At 35.3% G+C, this 17,621-nt stretch overlaps 2 protein-coding genes across 3 annotated transcripts; one reads left to right on the forward strand and one right to left on the reverse strand.

Moving 5' to 3' along the window:
- Positions 1–3,196: 3,196 nt before the first annotated feature.
- LOC126977529 (uncharacterized) lies at positions 3,197–5,162 on the forward strand. The gene is made up of 3 exons (XM_050826386.1): positions 3,197–3,410; positions 3,484–3,679; positions 4,723–5,162. The coding sequence occupies exons 1-3, from the start codon at positions 3,334–3,336 to the stop codon at positions 5,119–5,121; spliced, it is 672 nt and encodes a 223-aa protein (XP_050682343.1). The 5' UTR covers positions 3,197–3,333; the 3' UTR covers positions 5,122–5,162.
- Positions 5,158–8,683, reverse strand: LOC126977468 (ATP-dependent DNA helicase PIF1). Of its 2 annotated transcripts, none has more exons than XM_050826298.1 (3): positions 8,587–8,683; positions 7,205–7,368; positions 5,158–7,024 (listed from the first exon to the last, which is right to left on the reverse strand). In XM_050826298.1, exons 2-3 carry the CDS (start codon positions 7,226–7,228, stop codon positions 6,029–6,031), a joined length of 1,020 nt encoding a protein of 339 aa, XP_050682255.1. In that variant the 5' UTR covers positions 7,229–7,368; positions 8,587–8,683; the 3' UTR covers positions 5,158–6,028. The 2 variants fall into 2 exon arrangements, with proteins under 2 accessions (XP_050682255.1, XP_050682254.1); XM_050826297.1 differs by lacking the exon at positions 8,587–8,683 and adding an exon at positions 7,684–8,569 and having other exon boundaries at positions 5,160–7,024.
- Positions 8,684–17,621: the final 8,938 nt, after the last annotated feature.

Raw genomic sequence — 17,621 nt, forward strand, 5'->3', positions numbered from 1 at the left:
TATATCGGTAGATGAAATGAAATGAAATGATTTATTTGTATGAATCGTGGTAACATAGTTGTTAACAATTAATTGGTGTACAGCACAATTCGCCAATATATCGGCATACAAATATTTGATTGTCAATATTGGAATATCATATTTAATTTAAACTTATACGTTCTTAATACACATTACATAGCTTTAATTCAATGATATAATATAAAATAAACATTAGTTTGTAGGTACCTCTCAAAAATTACATTTGAATACTATTATTTTTGGCTAAAGAATTCTTTTAAACTATAAAAGCATTTATCTATTAGCCATAATTTTAATTTTTTATGCATTAATGTTTTAGGCATCTCTCTAATATTCTTTGGAAGGTGGATAAATACCCTAATACACATAACATTTGCGTTATTTTGATGAAGATAGCATCTAGAACCATGTCGCGTATTTTAAAAGGTGACTTAGTATTTGCAGCTTATAGGAGACTGGTCATTTCTTAATTGATAATTCAAAAACGAATAGGGTGGTAAAATCGAAACTACTACTGAAGCTGTACGAAAAAGGGAGGTCTCAGGTCACAGAAAAATTTTGTTTACGCATGGGAAATTTTTTACAATTGAGAAACATTTTAACAAAGAATATGGTCAAAACCATAAATACGGTCATTTAAGTTCTAAAGAAGCTTCCCAATTAGTCGACAGCGTGCATTGTGTGTATGGTGTCCCACTAAAATAGTACAACCACATCTCCTGCCGTGGGTGTCGTAAGAGGCGATTAAGGGATACAAACAACGGAGGATGGGCAGCAGCATCTTTTGTCAAGAGTACACCATCTACTGCTGGAAAAAAATCCTAAATATATTTAGGATTTTCTTGCTATAGCTGACAAGAACATTTTTAATATTTACAGAGCAAGATTTAAAACCCAATCTAAAAATGCTATAAAAATACATCATAATGGTTGAATAAAATAATAAATCATTTAATGAGCGTACGGATCACCTGATGTTAAGCAACCACTGCCGTACCACCGTTACCCATGTCGTATCGCCCCGGCAACACCGCACAAGTAAGCTCATTCCACAGCTTTGTTCTACGTGGAAGAAAGTTCCTCGAAAACCGCACTGTGTAGGAACACTATACATCCAGATGGTATCCTACTTAGTGCGTCGTCGTGCAAAGATGGAATTCAACGGCAGGAATCAGGCGAAACTGTCTTTCGGAACACTCCCCATGGGAAATGCGGTAGAAAACACAAAGTGAAACGATGTCTCCTCGCAACGCCAAGTGATCTAGCCATTCACAGAGCATTGAGTCCCCGACAATTCAAGCAGTTCTGCGTTGCACGCAGTCAAATGGTTCGAGCTGATACTGGGGTACGCCTGCATAGATGACACTAATAGTCGGTATGTGGCTGGACATTCGCTTTGTAGAACGCTAAAATGTGGTCCACCTTGATGTATGGCCGTACTCTGTTTATGACGCCCAGCTTCTTCGATTGCCACCCAAATGAACACGAAAGACCCAGTATTCAGATACTATACGAGGCTTTACGGGAAGTGTTGTCGAAGAGCGGTGATACGACGATTCGGAAGTTTTTTTTAGTTGTAAACGTGCAAACTTGAGTCTTTTAGGGGTTAAATTGGACACTGTTGGAAAATCTAGAGGAACGGTTATATTTCCTCTGTAGGACTTTGCAGTTCGGATCCTTTATGCCGAGGCCGCAACCGAATTACATTCAACTTACCATTGCGACCTCAAACCGATTGAGAAAATCTGGAGCCTTGTAAAATGAAAAATGGCGGATAAGAACGTGGCTCAAGATCCAAAAGAAATTGTAAAATTAACTGAAGAGGCCTTTGAGTCTATTACGGCGGAAGATTGGACAGCTCAGTGCACACATGTCGAACATTTAGAGGAGGAATATAAAAAATGACGGCCTTATGGATGAAGAGATGGACCGAATAATTATATCTACGACTAGTGATACTGAAACAGAATCTGATTCTGTTTCTATCCACTCTTCAGACAGTTTTTGGCACCCATTGACCGCTGATCACAATTATTCAATAAAACTGTGAATAAAATTGGAATGCTTTTCTTTACCATATTTTCTCATCTTTTCCCTATAAGTAGGTAGAACACCGCTTATATAAGTAAATAAAAATATACTTTTTACATAACAGTACTATAGTACTAAATATAGGTAACTGGGCATTTTTATCAAATTGTCTACCAACCCACCCATGGGATGACCCATGCAATAAGTCCAAATAACTAACGTTATTATGACTCTGTAAGTGTCGTGTTATTAATAATAATAATAAAGCCTTCTTTACAGTTAACAAAACAAAAATTTACTTACTAGCTAATACACATACTATAAAACATTTTAAATAATTAACTTATCTTACATAACTATATTAGTAACTTAATTCGTGTTATTATTAAATAGTTTCAAATGACTAAAGTTTTCTTTTTAAAGTTATAAAAGCCGACGATTTTTGGTCACGACCGTTACCTAAAACAGGGGACAGTACCTACTGGGAAACGTAGGATGCCACATTTCTGAGTTGAATTTTGTTACTTTGTTTTAAGTTTCTCACCTAACAACATAGTAAAAAAGGAAACTTTAGTCATTTGAAACTATTTAATAATAACACGACACTTACAGAGTCATTAACGTTAGTTATTTGGACTTATTGCATGGGTCATCCCATGAGTGGGTTGGTGGACATTTTAATAAAAATGCCCAAATATACTTTTGACTTATCAGAATATTATACATGTTTCACTAATCTGAACTTTTGTTATAAGTAAGGGCTTAAGTAATGCAATTACAGCCTATCTCAAAATGTATTTATTTCTTAATATAATTTAAGAGCTTATAGTGTTTCATCGAAGTATGCAGGAAATAGTATTATTTGATAAATTACATATGCTAAATGTAAAATATGTAAATTTTCTGGGGGACTTCTTTCATGAAAAGGACTATACGCCATTTCACGTCCGATCGAGTTAAGACCCAGTGCAATAAAAAGATTTTCGATTTTTTTAGTAATACTGTAGTTTAAAGTTAACCTGTTCATTCAATTGAACGAAATATATTTCCTCTAAAGAGGTGTCAGGCACAGAGTACTTATAGATATTGTCAAATTCAGACGTCACTTGTCAGTCCGTTGACCTTCCATGCATTTAAATTTTAATTTAATCTTTGGTTCATGCTTGTTGTTGCGTTTGCCTGTTTTATAAATATTAAATTGTAAACCAAAAGCCTCGTTAGATTAATAGTGTTCTGTGAACAAAGCTCTAGCTCTACTAACTTTAATTGGAATTAATTAAAATGTCCGCTACACAATGTTCTATACAGGGCTGCAAAACTTCAATATTTAATAAAGAACCTGGTATTTCTTTGCACTCGTAAGTTCCAAAAACATATTTAACTATGTATTCATAAAATGTATCCACTCTATGCTTCTTAATAAAATTCTAGTTGCCCTACATCTAATGACATGCGAAATAAGTGGCTGCACACATTGAAAAACAAATGTACTTACCTGGATTGGTTAAAGAGTAAAATATGTTCTAAGCATTTTCACCGTAAATATATTGAAGCCAATGGTAGATTAAAGGCAAATGCAATACCGACGATTTTTAATGTTATTCCTGCCAAAAAGCCCTTTCAGAAGGTAAGTTATTCTAGATTTGTAATCAAGTTGCTATTGAGTTGACTTTAGTTTTTATTTTAATAGAAATAGGGTACAGCAGGCAATATGTGTTTTAACTATTAAGGCTTCTGGGGACTAATTTTGAGCTGAGGTTAGATTGTGAGGCACTTGGCAACTTTTGTGAATAATGCTGTTACCAAGTGTCAATACTAAGTTGAGTTGAGAAAAGTGAATAGTATAGTAGGTACTTCTGTTAACACTTTCCAAAGTGATTCAGTCTAAAACATTAATAAGTTTTTGAATTTTTCTAATCAATACAAAGTAGTGTATTTGTTATCATAAGTACTACAACCTAGAACCAAATATTTTAGCTTCTAAATGAAAGCAAAGTTAAATGAGAAGTATTGGCAAAATCTCATTGCCACACTTTTAAATCAACATTTAAAGTTTCATTCATGAGCAAGATACCTATTGCCTTCCTCACCATAGTTTAGGAAACTTACCCCATAACACATTATTTTTGGGTTTTCAGAGTTGCAGTTTTTTTATTATCAATGGGAATTATACCATAAGTCCACAAATTAAGAGTTGGCATAATATTCTTTACAATAAGATCCAATGGGCATTATAATTGTAACAGTTAGACTTTTTACTTCTAATATAGGAAGATGTATATAAAGCATGTTTTTTTCCTGGGTTACATTAATTTAAAAAAAAGCACTATTGGGTGATTTATAGAATTTAAAGATATTTTGTAGGATTGGTGATAGAACCATTGACTCACTGCTGTGCCATCCTCTTCCTTAAAATTATTGTGTTTTTAGTTTTATATGTACATTCATTTGATGCTTTATAAGGTTGGCAATGTTTGTGAATTCATATCCATCCAACATATATGTATGCTCATTTGTCCTTCACTTTCATAAAAAAATATTGTCAAGCTCCTATTTTATGAGCATTACTATTTTACCCTCTATTAATAAATACTTACCAATCTCTTGACTGTAATTCCAAATATGTGTGTATAATATTGATGGTTCCAAAATATCACATTTTTTTTTCAGTTTGTTAGTACAAGTAAAAAGATTGAAAAAGGACTTAGTAATATGGCACCATCTGAGCTTATTTCTGATATAAGAATTTCACTAAGAAAGCTAAAAGAACCAAATAATTTAGATGAAATGGTGACAGACAACTTGCAATGGAAAAATGAATCTTCTCAAGAAGGAAAATTATGGCTTATAATAAAGAAACAGGAGAAGCTAATAGCCACATTGTCAGAACAATTAGCTAAAAGTAAAAATTCTGAAGCTTTGAGGAACAATAGTCAAGAAAATATCATGATTGATAAAAATGATCAAACCACTGAAGCACATAAAATATATACTATAAAGTGTTTGCAAGAAAAACTGGCAACACTTGAAGAGCAAATTGAGATTTTAACAGCAGTAGAATCAAGATAAGACCTCTTAATGTGATTGAAATAAAACAAATTATTTAACTATGATTTTGTTTTCACTTATAACTAAAATTCCTTATCAGTCTTTTTATTACAATAATAGCGTAGATTGAACACAATAAATAGGCAGTATAAAATTGAGACTCGGTCTATAAATTATTGCTGAATGTAATATTGAAAATATATGTATTTAAGTTAATACAAAGGAAACATAATTTAAATTTATAGTGCAAAAATAAGTAGAGACCTTTTTTTTTTCAATTTACACAATTAAATTTTCTATACAAACATACATCCAGTATTCATATATAGTCTATACATTTATATATTATAAATTAATAAATTTACTACAAGACAACCTTATTGGATGTAGTTTATCATAGTATACAGCATACAATTTCAAACTCAAGATCTATTATATATCTCAATACCAGCCATAATAAGTATTTAATTAAACTTACACCAATACAATATCCTTATTATCATTTAGCTACTTGGTATATTCCTGATAATATCCAGCTGATGATTTTGGTTCTTTGAACTAAGTAAAATATTTGCACAAAATAGTGTTGAATTCATTTACCATAACAGAGAATTTTAACAAAATTTCAATTTCGGTGTCAGGAAAATAATTTAGAATTTTGTTTACATAATTTTCTCAAAATCTACATTAATTTAGTTGGTACATTTGGACAAGACAAAGTCCAAATGACTAATGAAATTCTATTTGCAACTGTTAATTAACTAATGCTAACACAATCTTGCCATCAAACGTTAATGTTTGGCAAGTACAATTTGTTTAGATTTATCTTTGTATACTGTTTAATTCAAAGAAATCCAAATGTTCAGCCCAGATGGGAATGAGAACCATCTGTTGTATCAGTCAGTGAAATGTTTTATTTTATCAAAAACTATTTTATGCTCATGTGCTTCTTTAAAATTTCCCTAAGCTTCACTTTCTTATTAGTTTTATCAGCTAATGGTCTTCCGAGCGGAACAATTTCCATCTGTTGTATCCTTCGTCTAAACTTCTGATAAAACTCTAGAACTTTAGAATCCGCCCAAACATGACGAGCATCAAAATCCAGGACTCTAAGTGTATCTAAACTTTGTGCTCTGCTTAGTGCCACATAGGCTTGGCCTGCTTCAAATATCTTTGAAAGAGACATTTCAACACAATCCAATGTTAGACCCTGAGATTTATGGATAGAAAACGCCCATGCTAAGTTTAATGGAACTTGTTTTCTACACAAAAGTGATCCATTAGAGTTTTTGACATACCAGCGCTCTGTTCTAGCTGTATACTCTTTTTTGTTTTTAAACCTTACAACTGGAAAGCCTTCTTCGAACTTTACAACAACTCCTCTTGCTCCATTGACTAAGCCTGCATTTACATTAATGTTTTTCAGCAACATAACTTGAGCACCTATTTTCAATACTAATTTAGCCGGTGCTATTGTCTGTATGTCTAGAACAGTTGTTGCATTGTCACTGTCCTGTGCTGAATATATTTTCTGCTCACTATTCAATTCACTTAGCTTTGAAACATTTATCATTTTAGAATCATTTGTATGTGAACACAACCTTGTAGCTAGAATACCATCACTCTCAATTTTCTGTGATGCTGTTTTTACTAGCCTATCACTTATTTCCTTTGTAACACGTCCTATTCTTATGCTATTGAGAATTGATATAAATTCTTGGTCTGTTTGCCTGTGTACTTCTTTTAGTTCATAACATAGATCAATACATTTTTCCCAACAAGATGTTTGAAAGCAGAACCTTTTTTCCCCTTTATTTTTGTCTACCACTGGAGGCAGTTGTAAAAAATCTCCACACAGTATTAATTGTATACCTCCAAAGGGTTTATCAGTTCGTCTTATATATCTTGCCACTGCTTCTAGTTTCTGAGAACAAAATCACAATATAATGTTTTTTCTATTAAACACATCATTTATTTTATGACTTTAAAAATCAGGTTTTGCTGTTCCTGTGACACAGTACCAAATCTACTATATATAAAACAGTGCCTTACAATATGTTTATCTACTTAAATAGTAATAGAAAAGGTGTAAATGAAATTTTACCTCAAAATATGCCCCATCAACCATAGAAATTTCATCAATAATGAGATGTTTACATTTTCTCCATTTCTGTGCTACTAAAGGCAATTTCAAAGCTTTTTGACATAAGTGTTCTATAGAGCCACTACCATCTCCAATACCAGCAAATGCATGTAGAGTTGTTCCACCTGTAACAAACAGATTCATTATTCTTACAATGTAACTTACACAGTTTTTACCAATATTTAGAATGGCCTTTCAGGGTGAATCTCACATGTTGCAACTGGTTTTACATCCAGAGATCAACAAGATTATTATTTCCGTCTTTCGCTCTGTAAGATTTATTATGAAATCCTACTACTTTACTGACAAAAATTTCAAATGACAACAATGACTTTTAGCTCAGAAAGGTAGTAAATTAATTAGTATTCTGCTTAATTATTTTACAAAAAATGAATGTTAATAAATAGATAATTGTAGCTTAAATAAAATTACATTTATACCTATATGGCATGAAGCAACTCCAGTCGAAGCAGTTGGCATAGTCACATCAGGAGGCAATGCTGCTACTATTCTTTTTAGCAAAAAACTTTTTCCAGTGCCAGCAGATCCAGTAAAAAAAATATTTTTGCCACTTAAACAAGCTTCTAATACTCTTTGTTGTTCTTGATTTAGGGAACTTGTAGTTGTTAGGGGTGATGGTGAATATAACTTTTTCGGTGCTGGTCCTCTAACAGCCTCTTCAAGTTTTCGCTTTTTAGTAGGTGGTGACGGTGTTGTAGCTGTAGCCTTACTAACTTTGCATTTTGCTTTAGTTAAATCTGCTATTGTCACAGGACTTATTTCTTCAAATGCTTGTGCTTTTCCACTTAATAACTTTGCCCTAATTGTTTGTTTTGATGGTGTAGTGTTAAGATGCTTATCTTTATCACCAGTCATCTTTACGAAAATTGTGCGTAAAAAGGAGACTAGATTTGTCGGCGGTGCATTTGATATAAACACCGTGCAACCGACTTCTTGAAATTTAATACTAGCTTTACCCTCTGCCATGAACTTTTTAAATACATTTATGCCTTTTAGGGCTAACCTTGTGGCCTGTTGCTTGTCGCTACTAATCTCCATATACATTTCTTTAAATTCATTGCGTATTAATCGTAATGAAGCAGTCTTAAGTGATAATTTTCTACTTATGGAACCTTGCGGAGTCATCCACTCAACAGTGGCTGTACATGACAAAAATGTTTCTCCACTTCCAGAATCCATATTTATGATAAATATATTCTTACTGCTCCTTACCAATAAATAATATTCAAAATTGACATAGTTTATATTATTTCATGATTTTTGACGATTACAAATGATTAACAACTAAATAAAAAGTATAAATATTAAATAGTAGTGTTTACGTTTACGAGCCGTTAGGTACGTTTATTCCGAATGCCGATTGCCGCCAGCCGTAACTTCAATGTCAGTGTCAAACACTCTGGGCACGGGTACTTTAAGCTCACCTTGGCTTACTTACCTGCCAAAAATCACAAAGTACCGACTACTGACCATCGGACTCAAAGAGTAAAACAATACTTAGGTAAATCGGACAATACTATCAGGACCAAGAAAAACAGGACTGATAACATCATTGACAAGCCCTGTGTTTCACGTGACTACATATAAATGTTGTCAGTTTCATCGAGAGGTATAAGATATTATTTTTAGCTACTGCCTCGTCTGGGAATAGTAGGTATTACTTACCAGTGATAAGTGTTTTTTTTATATCTTCAATTAACGCAGAATACGCAACTTAGACTGAGTCAATTTGGTTTTGAGTACATCCGTAGTGTTGGGATTCTGACCCCCACCCCAGTCATTTCATCACAATAACCGAACCGAATAGTCAGGGCTAGCAGGGTGAAGGGTGGCCAGGAGCTGGGGGTCGTTTTATAGTGCTCATACTCGCCACAATGGGGATGGTGAGCGCAGAAAGTAACAGTCTAAATTCGAAAATCGCGAAATTTTTACACCGCTATCATATAAATACTAAATTTCAATAATAAATATAAAAATGTAAGATAAACAAACACTATTAGTAACAGTTGACGGATGTAATAATATGTCGGGAAAAAGTATTGCATATATTATATTTAAATTCTAAAAATTCCTTAAGTTGTAGGTAGCTAATATTTTTTTATGGAAGAGGATGACAAACGAGGGTACGGATCACCTAATGTTATGTGGTTTTACACATAAAATACAGCATGATTCTAGCAAACTTAATTAGAAGTTCCAATATTACGTCTTTTAGTAGCAAACGGTAAAAAAGCCGCGTAAATGTCTACTTTAGTGATTATTTTTATCGGGAAAATTTATTTTACTCGTGTTTCAAGTCTTGTAATCAGTAATATCCTTATTCCTATGTTATAAATGCGAAAGTGAGTTCATTTGTTTGTTACGCTTTACACCGTAACTTGAGTTAACCGATCATCATGAAGTTTTGCACATAGTTCCCGATGCATTTTAGGTCGGACAAACATATAACGAATGATGGAGTAATAAATCTATTGAAGGAATGAGAACCATTTCCAAGATTCTCCGAATGTTGTAAAATAAATTTAGGATGATTTCTGAACTCAAATATGGCAAACGGGCAATTTTATGTTTTCAATAATATGGTTATCTTTTCCAAGGTTTTCAGGGTTGTTGAGAACGAATTTGGTAGTTATAGGTTTTAAAATCCAAGATGGCCCTCGCGCAACGTTGTGAATTCACTAATATGCATATTACCTAATACCTAAGTTATACCTGTCGTTTCCAAGGTTTGGGATGTGTAGATAACGAATATAGAAACATTTTTGAAATCCAAGATGACCGCCAAGTAAAATTATCACATACATGGATTCTTGGGTGATGAATATCGATTTCAGGAATTATTAAATTTTTATCTTATAGGTATCATACATACATGCGTAGGTGCCAATATTTAGTTCCGTACGTCCGAGTTAAATTCCGGAACCAATAATTTTGAAGCAAAAAAAACAAAAATAAATTTGAGGTAATTCATATGAGTAATTCAAGCGAGCTATTGATATATTTTATTTTTGTTTTGTTATTGGCTTATATAAACTAGAAAAACTTATATTCATTGAAATCTTTCACACTATGTGTCATTTTTGTAACAAGAGCTACGGAGGGAGGGACGAGTTACGCATATAATACGATGTCGTGGATAAAAGATTTTTTAAATAATAAAGTCAAGAATGACATACAATAAAATTAAAATCTAACCTACATCGAGAATTTTTTGCCCATTTGCTTTCACAGTAAAACTACACGTATCAATGATCTTAGCATGTTGGATTGGAGGTTCAAGATTTTGCATACTTATTAGCTTAGAGTTATAACGCTTAGAACGTGAGTAGGTCCAAGCGAAATGAAGCAGTTTCAATGTGGTCGTTTATGACCACATACGTTTCCCGCCGCGTCAGTGTCATTCTGTCAACTTCCAGGATAATCGAGAACCTTGGATACGATATCCATATTGTTGAAATCAGAATTTTGCACGGCAGCCATCTTGTGTTTCAAAAATTATCCCAAATTCGATCTCTGCGCCCTAGAAAACCTCGGATATAGCTGGGAACGGCGCCCCTATCGTCTCGCTTTTTCGTATCATTGAGTTTAAAAAAACTATTCTAAAGAACCTTTTTACTTACACTTCAAAAATTGTTTTGTTTATTCGTTCTTATTACATATAATCTAGTATTGATTACAATTTACTGATTTAGGGAAATGTCTATTCACTTGCAACATTATTTAGCTGTCTGTGTGCGTGTTGCGAAGTACGTGACGCTCACGCACACATTATACTAGCGGCACGCTATGATGGCCGTTTTGACATATTATAACAGTGATGTGAAATGTCAATTTATGCTCGAAAATTGACAATTGACAATAAAGAACAGTAATTTGCTCCTTGAATGTAATTATTAATTATTACGAAACTTCAAAACGGCGAGTGGACAAACGTCAAAACGGCCATCATAGCGCGCCGTACGTATAAGTTACTTCTATATTGACAGGAACTATAAATGAAACTATCGTTCTGAGCGTTATTATTCTATGCTTATTAGTTAATATGACTATTATGAATTATAATTAGAGCCACAAAACATGAATCATTGTACTTAAAATTGTTTCATGAGACCGAAGTCTAGTCGAGCTCTGTTCTTGTCTGTTATTAATTTCTCTTCTAATGAAGGCGTTGTTTTTTTTATAGTTTAATCATGCAATCAGTCGAGAGACTATGAACAGATGTGCTCTGAGATTATTGGCAATCAGAGTAATTTCCTCATTAGGAATTCCTCTACATTTAATCATGGCTACCTAGTATATGCCGTCTTTTCAGCCTGCGCATTGCCTCAGGAAGAGTTAATTGCACAGCAAGTTGGTTTAGGTGGGCCATCAGTTTGTTTTTGTACTTAATTTTGGTGTTCCTTATTTCCTCTTTTACTGTGTTGATATTTATAAAAATAATAATAATTCCTTTATTTCAGGCTACATGGCCCATAAAATAAATACCTTATAGTCTAACATACATATGATATATAACTTAAATCTACGTCACATTTTCGCGGCGATGTGAGGCGCGGGTTCGGTAGCTTCCGGCGGTCGGCGACGTCCGCGATACTTGCGGAACACGACCCCCTTCGGCCACAGCTGCACGTCCAGGAAGGTTGAAATATGTTCTGTCGGGACGCGAACAACAAAAGAGTTGAAGTCTACTGCGTGACGCGTCACCATCTTTTCGACACCCAACCGGAACCTTGTATTCTCCACCAAGTACTGAACAATGTCGGAGGCCTTCGTAGTGTGGTGAAATCGAGAGACGTAGATATACGTCGCTGGGATTACGGGACGCAGGAGCTGGTTCTGTCCTATCGGTGCTGTGCCACATTGGTTATGACTAGGAGGTCTCCTCTTCTTCCGCTCCACCTTAATGAAGCCATCCTTGTCGGTCAGACCCTTCGACACAGCTCTACAAGCGGGTTCGTTGCGGGCGTGCCCGCTTCCACTTTCTGTTCTCAGCACTGTCCGCTTTCTGGGTTGCTAGCGGATGGCAGCAGCATAGTCACGTTGAGGTGTTGACGTAACGACAGCAGGCGACACCTCCGAGAGGGGAGGAGGTGATGGACGGGCGGCAAGTACATTACCGCTTACACGTGCGGGCGCAGCGGCCGGTGTCGAGTCGAATTTCGCTGATTCAATACTCGCTGGCGAAGCAATGCAAGCCCCACGTGGTGTGTTGATGTTATTGGCCTCTATTGACCCACTTACAACGGTATTGTTGCACAAAGTCGCAACTTCAGCTTGCAGGTCCCTGATGGTGTTCTGAGATGCCTCTAATTTAAACACTACTTCTGCCAGGCCTGCCTTGAGGTTTGTGATGTCCTTCAGCAACCTGGTGACGTCGACATGGTCGAAGGTGACGGGCGGTAACTTGTTCAAGTTCCTTGCCACGAAAGACAGTACGTCGTCAGGATCAGTCACCTTCAGGAGATTTATCATGTCCTGAAGACTTCTCTCTCCCCTTTCATCCCTCCTGTGGGACGGCATCTGGTCGGTTCTCATCAAAACCTCGTACAGGAGCGTCTTGGCGTTGATGATCTCCTCACTCTTGAAATTTGATGCACAGATCTGGATGATGCTGATCTCGTCCATACGACCTGTACTTGACGACCTGTATAGCCGAGTGGTTAGCGATCCTACCTACTATGCTAGAGGTCCCGGGTTCGAATCCCGGTAGGTGCAAGCATTTATATGATGAATATGGATGTTTGTTTCAGAGTCATGGATGTTTAAAGGTATTTATGTATGTTTATATGAATTTATGTATAAGTAAGTATATTGTATTAAATATATCATTGTCTTGTAACCCATAACACAGGCTATATATGCTTAACTTGGGGCAAGATAATTTGTGTAAAAAGTGTGTCAATATATTGTCAATATATTATAGTATCAATTGCGTGCTGAAGGAATGCCAGCAATTCATTGGCTTTGAGTTTTTCGGAGATAATTTGTGTAAAAAGTGTGTCAATATATTGTCAATATATTATAGTATCAATAGCGTGCTAAAGGAATGCCAGCAATTCATTGGTTTTTCGGAACTCATAGTCATAATAGCGTGCAGCGGCGGTTGCCGCGCAGATCGCGAATATAAATTATATTCGTAAGTTCAGTGAGCATGTACGTTACCGAGCGCGCTCGGAACTGAACTGATTTAGGTTGCTATGGATTTCAGAAACACTTAAAAACCATGGTGCATTTGAGATTTGTTTCCAGTATGTATTTCTGGCATCTTTGTATTATACTGGACTATTGGAGTCACTTGCCGAACGACACAGTTGAATTCCATAGATCCAAATTGGCCTCAAGATGGTCTTATATATAAGCAATTTATTTTCCAGTAACAAGCTGGAGTTTCGTCCCAACATCCAATACAAATATCCTGTATTTAATATTTATTTCATCCCTCTTAGTCTGTATGTGTTTTCTCCATGTTAAGCGACGTCCAAATGCATTCCCAAGTTTTTTTGCACAGTTGTTTTGGGGGAGTTGAGTATTCCGGAGGATGACGGGGGGGGGGGCAGTCTTCCTCAGGCTGTATGTTACTTGGACTGACTTTTGGATACTAACATTAATTCTCCACTTAATCAGACACTTTTCAATTTGAATTAGGCTGCGTTGGAGACATATAATTATCGTGTCTACGAACGTAGCCACTGTCACTTCGTTGCTATGGGGTAGATTATGTGTATATATCGTGTATAGGACTGGACCCAAAACGGAGCCCTGGGGTACTCCTGCCAATATCTGGTGAAATCTGGATGTGCTTTGATCTTCTTTAATTTGAAATATCCTATTAGTTAAATATGATTTTATCAGAGTAAAGTATTGGTATGGGAAGAGTATTTTAATCTTATATAGCAAGTCCTTAATCTTCTTTAATTTGAAATATCCTATTAGTTAAATATGATTTTATCAGAGTAAAGTATTGATATGGGAAGAGTATTTTAATCTTATATAGCAAGTCCTTATGCCAAACTCGGTCAAATGCCTGTTTAATATCCAGAAATACAGATGAGCAATATTCCTTATTTTCATATATATCTCGGATGACTTTGCATACTCTGTGTATCTGCTCAACTGTGCTGTGTTCTTTTCTAAACCCAAACTGGTGGCTAGGTATAATGGATCTGTTCTGGAGCTCTGGGTAGAGTCTCTTCAGTAAGACCTTTTCAAATAATTTAGATGTTATTGGAAGTAGCCTTATAGGTCTGTAGGAGTTTATGTCATGGCTTGGCTTTCCCGGTTTTTGGATCATTATTACTTGGGATACCTTCCACAATTTTGGGAAGTCTCCAGTTCTTAAGATACCATTGAAAATCATAACAAGGTAGATGATAGCTTTCCTTCTCCATGAGTACCTTTTTGTCAATTAAATCGAAGCCTGGAGCTTTTTGTCCGCCATTAGCCTAATAACACCATTTACTTCTTTCATGTTAGTGGGTTTTATAAGAAAATCTAACTGTTAGTCTTGGAGCAATACATTATCTATTTCTGATTCGTCTGTTTCTGAATCAGGTTTATTGGGAGTAATCACATTAGCTAGATGTTCCCCAAAGGTTTTTGCTTTTTCCTGCTTTGATCTAGCCCTACTATTCATTTGAACTTTAATGAAGACGTTGTTATTAAGAAATTTTATTCTAATACGAGATTCAGCAGAGCAATCGCCTTAACCAAATTGTATTTGGGTGCTTATAAGCCGGAGACAAGCTGTCACTCAAGACCGCCAATAATTCAGTGACTGGCCGTAAAAGCGTCTAAAGATAAACATTCTGTCAGTGTAAATACGAGTTTACACCATTATTCGGTGTTAGGTTCTCACTAACTCGATAAACGTTCGAATTTTAATATATTTAACGATTTATATTTTCTGTAGCCGTTGTTTTACAATAATTATACTAGTTGTTGACTTTTTACGTGGCTTACTATTTGACTAGAAACTTTTAACGGAAAAAGGTCCTTAAATTTGCCTCAACAATAGGAGTCATGATGATAATAAAATATGTAGATAGATACCTTTTGATTAAATAGCTACATACATGCCTGTTTCGTATAAAAACGTAAGTGTGATTTAGTTATAACAAGATGATAAAGTTTTTGTAAAAATTAATGTAAATATTACTTTGACTACGATTTTCTAATTATGGTGTTTCATGCATCAATCATCATCATCAGCCGAAAAACGTCCACTCTTGGACATAGCAAACCCCAATAAAATTTAACACACAAATAGATTCTAATCTAGCTGTAGGTATTAACACACAGGATATGTTTTATTAATGTAATGTCAACGCGGATGAAGTCAAGATAAGCTAGTAAAAGCAGTGGCTGACATACATATTATAGAGGCTACAACTGAATAAACAAATCGATGTAATTTGATACAATCGTTTCATAAAACAGAGCTCCTTGTTGCTCCACCAGGGCCGGCCGCGGCGAGCTGAAATCCGCACTTTGATGAAATGACGTCAGATAATGACCAGACACTGAAGGGTTACTCATTGATCTACTTACGGTCAAGACAGTATGTTCTTTTGTGATGTTTCCAGATAAAGTTCCTATTTATAACCTAGGTCCTAAAGAATCATTAAGAGAAAAATTTAAAGAAATAAACATTTTGACTGTTGCTTCTCAATACATTCTTGATAATGTTCTATATTATGTTCATAAGCACATTGAGGAATTTGCTAGAAACTGTGACAATCATAATGTTAACAAGAGGAACAAACTTAAAATTGTTATGCCTACTACTCGGTTAAGTCTAGTTAGTAAGTCTTTTGTAGGGCGATGTATATGCTTTTACAACAAGATCCCAAAAATTTTCAAAACAAAAGTATTACGGTATGCAAAAGAAATGTTAAAAAAACTTTGTGTGGTAAAGGTTAGTATCACATAAATTACTTTCTTAATGATTTCACAGATTGGCGACAGACAGAGGGCGACTCACGCCTCAGGCTAGTAAATAATAAGTTTAATTAATTTTTTATTAAAGTTGATTAACAATATTATTTTGTAAACATATTTTTTGATGAAAAAAAGCCCGCTGTTTTTGTTGCGCCCATTCTTCTCAGGTCTGAGCACAGAACAGGTAAAAGACATAAACTGTTCTGTGGGTCTGAGGCATTATTTTTGGAAAGGGTGGTAGATTTTGACTTTCAATAAGTGATATCACATCATAATTTTGAATAAAAATATTTGAATATGAAATTAAAAAAAATGCATAAAATTTTTAGTCAGGTGTAGTCTTTTGGGCTCAACGCCTAGTCGCCTTTATTTATAGCTCTATAGTTTATAGTCTAGTAGTACTAATATACTCGTAGTGGTCATACTATTTTTTATTAACTTCTCTTAATGACTTGTTTTCAAACCCTTCTGAGCTTATAGCTTTTTTATGGACCGGGCTGGCCAAGTGAGAGTTTTCCAACCGTCAACTTAACACACATCTTTTTAATTTCTCTGCAGGTGTTTGTGGATAGCATCACAACTAACCTAACCTAGAGTCCACTGGACTAACAGATATATTAGATCGTTAGTGATCTTCTCTCCATCCAGCCTAGTGAGCAGGCGGTCCGAGGTTCGAGTCTCCTTCCGAGACGCCCCGCGCCTGTGAGCTACATTTTCGGCCTCCAAGGCCCCCGCCCGGCTTCGCTGTAAAAGCCTTCAGGGCTATCAGCACAGAGGAGTTTTAAGTCGGTAGGGGGTGTTTACACCCGAGTCCGACATATGGGCCCCGTTTCGTCTTCAATACGTTAATGTATTTTACTCCTCTCGAAAAAAAAACATCACCATACTAGGTATCCTTTCGCGTTCTTACATGACAAGTCATCCTCATTGGTTTAAAGCTGGTAATTCGTACTTACTACAGTCGGTAGCAATGAGTGATGTGTCTTAATAATATATTTTAGTATCTATACAGTACAAGGGAAAGTTTAAAACAATATATGAAACCTTGTAGTCAGTAAGGAAAGAAAGTATAATATAATACAGTGACTTAGAATATACTATTTTATAGACGAACTGACACTACGATAAAGCGTGACTAATTTTGATTTGTCGCTTCAAAGTAATTGATGCGCCCTATCCGTTACAATGATGCATTGCCGCCCAGGATTCTTGATTGAACCCAATATGCTGAGCGGCATCACAATAATTGCGCTCGTAAATTCGAGACACGTTGGCAATGGCACACACCTATAGCCGGCAAAGTGCAAAGAAGCCTCCCATTTCTTAAAAATAAATATACATTTCATACAGATACTTCAGTTCCAAGCAAGTCTAAAATTCAGTAAGTTTGAGGTAAGTATGAAATATTGTTCCATAAACG

Source organism: Leptidea sinapis, chromosome 45 (genome assembly GCF_905404315.1).
Source record: "Leptidea sinapis chromosome 45, ilLepSina1.1, whole genome shotgun sequence".
Lineage (NCBI taxonomy): Eukaryota > Metazoa > Arthropoda > Insecta > Lepidoptera > Pieridae > Leptidea > Leptidea sinapis.

Excerpts from the sequence above, each read along its gene's own strand:
- LOC126977529 (XM_050826386.1), top strand. The coding sequence starts at position 3,334 with ATGTCCGCTACACAATGTTCTATACAGGGCTGCAAAACTTCAATATTT. Across the intron at positions 3,411-3,483 it reads CCTGGTATTTCTTTGCACTC|TTGCCCTACATCTAATGACA; the intron begins GTAAGTTCCAAA and ends ATAAAATTCTAG. Across the intron at positions 3,680-4,722 it reads CCAAAAAGCCCTTTCAGAAG|TTTGTTAGTACAAGTAAAAA; the intron begins GTAAGTTATTCT and ends TTTTTTTTTCAG.
- LOC126977468 (XM_050826297.1), bottom strand. The coding sequence starts at position 8,443 with ATGGATTCTGGAAGTGGAGAAACATTTTTGTCATGTACAGCCACTGTT. Across the intron at positions 7,369-7,683 it reads AGTTGCTTCATGCCATATAG|GTGGAACAACTCTACATGCA; the intron begins GTATAAATGTAA and ends TGTTTGTTACAG. Across the intron at positions 7,025-7,204 it reads TTGATGGGGCATATTTTGAG|AAACTAGAAGCAGTGGCAAG; the intron begins GTAAAATTTCAT and ends TTTTGTTCTCAG.